Here is a 6798-nt window from a genome sequence, read left to right on the forward strand (position 1 = left end):
TGCCAACGTAGGCTTATTGCAAATCTAAATCAACACATGTAATTAACTTCACTTAGTGGTCAACGAGTAAAATATCACGGAAAGACTGGACAATCTTGTCTTCAAAGACGTTTAACGGCTCAGTTTATAACTAAGAACTTCGCCAGGCGCAGCTGGGTAAATCCATAAGTGGTAAAATCAAGGGAACAATTTCATATTTGGACGGACCGATATTGACTGGCGGTTTCCTACTTATTGGGATTGACAAGACATGGCGCTGTCCCTGCTGCCTAGTTCTGTTAACAGCCCACTACTTCGTGTACTACTGCACGCCATCTACAGAAAAAAACTAACAATGGCAATTTGAGCATAACAATCATTCCGACCAATGGGCCTAAATTTAGCCCATCCGAAATGTTAGCGGAGTTGGCTACCTCGGGTTTAGCTCATACCGACGTTTGTTGTTAAAGGGTCCGACTTTTAACAAGGCGAAAATAATTCGCTGTGAACTTAATGCGTCAATATGACTTGATTTCGCTGTTGACCGTCATCATACATTTCATCCAGCTGCTATTAGTAAATATTTACGCGAGCACAATTTCAAAACTTTACAAGTTAGCTGGTTGTTTGGCTAATTAGCAACCTGGCTAAACTAGCCATTAGACATGGGACCGTCAATCCAAGCCCTCATTCGTATCCAACTAGCGCCTAGCTAGCAGCGCTAGCTAGCGCTGCTGAAATGACTGGCTAGCATCGGATCTCTTCACGTCCGACACACGTACGCTACATGCTAACGTTACCCAGCTACGACAAAACACCGAGTAGTAATCCATCCCTCAGATTTCCAAGTAGTCAGTGGTCGTTGGAAATATTAAACAGTGTAACAACGGACACACAAATAATGTATTAAAAATATTTACCGTTTCCATCGCTGGCGGAGGCAGAAAGTGCCGGAGAGGAGAGTTTAGGCCTCTTGGCTGAAGGCGGGCCAGAGTCCAGAACGTTCTCGGCCATATTTTTTCGAAATAAAAATATATAAAGTATCCACAATTGCAGACGTTTTCACGTCTTTAGATCGTAGCTCCTTTTCGTTTCCACAATTGCGACTTTTCCCCCTCCTTTTGGGGGGACTAAGGGGGGGAAAGTCCCGTGTACAAATTACTCCCCTTTCCTAGGTTCGCCTCTCGATTTCAGCCTGAGCGTATCAACCCCCCTCCCTCCCTGGTCGGATTTTTTGTTCTTTATAAATTTCTGCGAGCTGAGGAGGAGGGGGTCGGTGAAAGTAAGAGGGAGACACACGTAGCGGCTTCCCTCTAAACTTATACAGGCCCTTCGAATGTAAATAAACTGTCCCAACGTGTCTCTCCCATGATTGCATCCGTCGTTTCAGCCTCCGTGAGCGGAGTCTATGTGAAAATAATGTCGGGCGAGAAAAGGCTGGTTTGACTGCGAAGTGATGGTGTGCTGCTGGTGGTAGAGGGTGAAGATGCAAAAAAAAATAAAGCATTCAAATGTGCAGCTGGAATGGTGGATGCAAAAAAACGCACATTCGCCAGTCGAATTGTAAACAATGTTAATAACAGAATATTAACGAGTTAACGAAGAACAATTCAAAAGCGAACATGTATTCGCTACACAACTATGAAACAAACTGGAACAAGTTCCATGTTGAATTGAATGTTACATTCCAACTGCTGCTTAATAACCAATATTACAGTAATTACACTTCTCCTGCTGCTGATATTAAACAGGAACTTTGTCACCAGTGGATCTGAAATGTAATGTCATGTCAATACCAGAAACAGACATTCCTTTACTTGAAAGATGTTCTCAATGAAGGTCTATGTAGCTGCAAGTGTTGGTATAATCTTCCACAACTATGATCGTTTTTAAAATGTGTTTATTAGTTCACGGCCTATGTGTTCACCCTTGCCCACATCATACAGTGATGCATTCGTATTCAAGAGTGATACGATTGAGTCGTTGTGGGGTGTTATTTTAGATAAAGGTTGTAGAATACATAGGCCCCAGACCTCTGAGGGCAAAACCTGAAATGGAATTAAGTCTATTCAAATGTCACATTGTCCAATGGGTGAAAGAACGATTTTCAAATAGAATATGGTTATTATGCTCTTGAGTCACATCATGAACATGGTCAGTTGGCCTAAAGCTTATTCCAAGGGCCAATAAGGTTTGCATTTGCATTCTGCGTTCAAATGTCTACTACTCATGGATTATTCATTATTTTAAAAAAATAATCTATATTCGTAATCGTTATTACAGTCCGATACTACTTCTGTGACACCTAAATGTATCTTTGTTCAGAGAGCAATTTTCCCTTGGAAATATAAAATATGAAAAGTGTAACAACAGCCTTCACAAAGGATTTTCTGCCCCACTGCATTACTTTTAATAAGCAGTGTCATGCTGAGCGGTATTCTAATGTATAATTAAATAGTACGCTCATTTTATGTTTTTGAAAAACCAATGGCTGCATTAAGAAATGTCTTAAAAGTTTTTAGTTTTTCCCTCAACACACTGGGGTTTCTTGCTTTGAGAAGATGAAGGAAAAAAATAAGTAGCCATTTTATGATTAAAATATCATCACATTGCTTTGATTACGTATTTTATTTACCTTCAATTTTGTAATACTGTAAACACAGATACATAGCATGTATAACAAATGTTTTTATTTCTTTACCACCTTCAGCAGAATACTGAGCTGAAAATTTTTAACTTTATGAGAGACTAAAATCAGAATGTTGCTTTGTTTAAAATAATTACATTGTGGCAAGAATATGAGAATATATTTTTGGCAGTGTTCGGTTCCCGTATGGCTCTGGGGTAAGAGCTGTTTGTGAGTGGATGGGCCTGAAGCATCTCCCAGAGTATAGCAGGTAAAACAAATAGTGTCCAGGATGGGATGTTTTTTTCAGTATGTTGGCTGCTCTACTTAGGCTGCGAGAGCTGAATAAGTCCTCTAAAGATGGCAATGCGCAGCTAATGATCTTCTGGGAGGTATTGATGACCCTCTGAAGGGCTCTCCTGGCGGAGCAGCTGGGAAACCCTGTAGGGATACAGTGCGCCTGCATACTCTGGAGCAGCGGTAGAAGGACACCAGCAGCTTTTCCTGCAGATTGGTTTCCCTGAGGGTCCTTGTGAAGTGGAGTTGCCTTTGTGACTGCTTGACCACTTTTTGTTGTTGATAGTCCAGGACAGATCTTCAGTAATGTCCATGAGAGATCTTAGTCCAGGAGAGACCTTCAGTAATGTGCATCCCAGAAACCTAGAGGCAGGGACCCTTTCCCCACACCCTCTCTGCCTGTTCTTCCAGAAGTCTATTATGAGTAATTTTGTTTTTGAGGAGCTCAGGAGGATACTGTTCTCTGAACACCACGCTGTCAGTCTATGGACTTCATCCCTATGGGCTGTCTAGTCTCGTCCTGAGATAAGTCCAACCACAGTTTTGTGATTCACAAACTCAATGGTGTTGGTGGAATGGGTGGGGCCACAGCCATGGGTGTAGAGGATGGGGCTCAACACACAACCCTATGGGGAGGTTTGGTCTGAAAGTCCTTGATCCAGTGGAAGATGGGTTGGGAAAGTCCTGAGTCAGTAAGTTTAGTAACCATTCTGCCCAGGATGTTGGTGTTAAAGGCAGAGCTAAAGTCAATTAAAAGTATCCTCACAAGGGGGGGGCTTTGATGCAGGACCAGCTCCTTCTAAGCACTTCATGATGACCGGTGTCATTGCTACTGAATGGCAGTCGTTTATATGGCTGATGACAGTCTTTTTCGGCAGTGGAAGGATTGTGGGAGACTTCAGGCAAGGGTACCGTGCACTTGGACACGGAATGGTGAAGATCTTTGTGAAGACCTCAGAGAACTGGTTTTCGAATTCCTTGAGTACCCTTCCAGTCATACCATCAGGGCAGGCATCTTTCCTCGGATCCCCTGCTCGAGCACACGCCTCACATCATGTTCCTGCACAGGGAGGATGTGGCTTTTAGGGGCTGGTGAAGGTGTACTTGGTGAAAAAACTCTGACGTTTCTGTTCTAGCAAGGACGTCGCCGTTGAAAGTCGTGCGGTTGCTTGTCTTGTAGTTGGTGATGTGCTTGATACCCTGCTACCCTGCTACATAATAAATATATTATGTGTTATGTTATGTTAATGTTATGTTAAGGCGAACCCCCAGCTGGGTCACCTTGGTGAGGGTGTCTGATGTTGAAAGACCCGAATCACCCAATATCCAGAAACACCGAAAGCCCCAGGTTACATCACACATTATGTGTCCCAGCACATCTGTAGGATGAATCTATAATCTACAAAGCTTGCCTTGCCAGTACTGCGTGAGCAAGATTGTAGTAACCAAAACAAAGAAGGGGGTGTAACCCTGTCTCTAGGCTATGACAGCTTTCATAGTTAGCTATGCTTCCGAGAGTTAGCCATGTCGAGAGACACCAGGTCACGCTATACAATGAACCATAGGGCCACCAAGTACACCAGCTGCACTACCCAGAGAAAGACCATGAGCTTGAACCCCACATGGCCCTCAAAAGCCTACAACCTCCAACAGTTGAGTTCTCCACGAGGAAGCCCAGCTGGATGAAGATTCAGGAGGTGGACGAAGGAGCCAGGTTACCCTCTGGCATGGGCCCCAGTGGAGTACACTGTGTATTGAGTTACCAACCATTGGAGGTGTGCTGAAGGTGTTTGGATTCCCAAGGAAGAGAACTCTTGGAACAATTCTTGATCAGTTCAGAGCCATCTCACTGCGAAGTATAGAATGCAAGATATGTCTTTAGTATCGTGTCACAATGACTAACAGAAGTGTGAGATCGCTGGAGCGCCTGGCTCTTTGGAACACACTGGTTCACACAACTCATCAGGGAGGCAAGCAAAGAAAAGGGACAACCGAGTGTGTTGTGGCTTGACCTTGCAAATGCGTACGGATCTATGCCACACAAACTCATGTGGTTGCCCTACATCTACATCACATTTCAAGCTAAATCAAGGGCCTTTTTCTGGACTATTACGGTGACTTGAGGCTTATAGTCAATGCTGGGTCTGGCACATCAAACTGGCATCGGCTTGAGAAAGGCATAGCAACAGACAGCATTATCTCAGCCATCCTTTTCAGCCTTGCCATGAACATGGTTGGTTGTCAGCAGAGGTAGAATGCAGGGGCCCTTTTTTCAAGACTGGAGTGCGAAAGCCCCCAATAACACTATTAATGGACAATTTGACCAGACCATTTGTCACCATAACATCTGTCCCGGGCAGCACCAGGATACTCCAAGGCCAAGAGAGGCTCATCAACTGGGCAAAGATTTGTTTTAAAGAAACAAAATCAAGGTCTCTCATACTGCAGTGGTGAAAATGAGTGGACAAGTTCTGGTCCTCACTCTTCGGAGCCACCATCCCACCAGAGCCTTGGGAAGATCTTTTGAGTGAAGCCTTAAAGATGTGCTTAAATCCAGAAACCAGCAAAGTGCTCCAGGCCTGACCACCAAGGTGAACAAAACAGGCCTGCCGGGGAGGTCCAAGTCCTGGATGGACCAGTATTTCATACTACCCCGGATCCTGTGACCTCTGCTTGTGTATGTAGTGCCCATAAAGGCAGTCAAGTCCCAGAGGAGGAAGATGACCATCTAATTGTGAAGAGGGCTAGGCCTACCTCTCAGTCTGAGCAGTACTGCTCTGTATTGCACCAGTTAAATCCTGCAACTTCCGATCAGTAGCCTCAATTAAGAGTTCATTATATTAAAGACACAGGAAGCTCTCCAGTGCATAGAATCCAGTGATCCAAAAGTGGCAACCTCCGGCATTCAGGTTCAAACAGGCAGGACATGGGGCGCAGCCATATGGCTGGAGCGATTCAGTCATGGCTGAGACAGAATGCAGTGGGATCAGGAGCAACAGGTCGTGCAGGCACAGGCTACTTCCAATGAACCGGAATCTATAGGAAAGACCGCCTGGTCCCTGGCAAAAAGACTTCTGAAAGTGTAAGGTTATTGGTCCAAGCTGTCTAGGATGTCTTACCAAGTCTAGAAAACCTTCACGTCTTGGGCAAAGAAATAGACAAGGATCATACCATTTAGCAAGAAGCGAGGGGCGGGGATGCGCGTTGCGCTCAAGGGTCTGTAAATGCAATGAAAACAGTCGGCTAAAGCAATTTATTGATATGAGAAAATGTCAATTGTACTTCAGTACAAAGGATGTATTGAATAATTTAAGTGGTATAATGGCCTAAACATACAAATCATTTGGCTGAATTATAAAAGGTATAAGTGGTGATATGAAGAGCTGTTTTGGAGCCGAAAGAGCCAGCTCTTGTTGGTGAGCTGATCCAAATGATCCGGCTCACTAAAAATAACCGAAATTCCCATCACTAATATGAGTTAGATTGCCATGGTCAAACTATTTTTTGACAAACGAAAGTAATAATAGTAATAACAATATCAACAATGTATTTTATATATTTCATATTTCAAATTTTTATGAATACACATTTTACGCCCTATTTACTCCTTAATTATAACTCCTACTTACTTTGTGTAAATGTGTTAAAGCAGTGATTCCCATCACTTGACTTTTGGTGTCCGACTCAATTGTCATCAAGACCTCTCGCGGACCACCTCATGTGCAAACGTTAAAAAAAATATGTACACATGCAGTGACTGAGTAAAGAATGGCAGCGCCCCCTTAATACACAATTACTACCTCCAGAAGGCCATGGCCAGTGGGAAAGAGGAAAGAAAAAGTCATGAACGCTGCTAATGTCAACTCCCAGTGAATTTTTTAAGCAAACACAAACTA

At 43.6% G+C, this 6798-nt stretch overlaps 1 protein-coding gene across 2 annotated transcripts in view; it reads right to left on the bottom strand.

Annotated features, from left to right (window-relative positions):
• The window catches only part of ep300a (EP300 lysine acetyltransferase a), a 30716-nt gene extending 29360 nt beyond the window's left edge, over positions 1–1356 (bottom strand). For both annotated transcript variants that reach the window (XM_079757337.1, XM_079757336.1), the window contains exon 1: positions 900–1356. In XM_079757337.1, coding sequence (XP_079613463.1) covers positions 900–993 — 94 coding nt within the window. In that variant the 5' untranslated portion in view covers positions 994–1356. The remainder of the gene's footprint in view (positions 1–899) is intronic.
• Between the last annotated feature and the right edge of the window lie 5442 nt (positions 1357–6798).

The sequence above is a fragment of the Pollachius pollachius genome (genome assembly GCF_949987615.1).
Source record: "Pollachius pollachius genome assembly, chromosome: 19".
Classification (NCBI taxonomy): domain Eukaryota; kingdom Metazoa; phylum Chordata; class Actinopteri; order Gadiformes; family Gadidae; genus Pollachius; species Pollachius pollachius.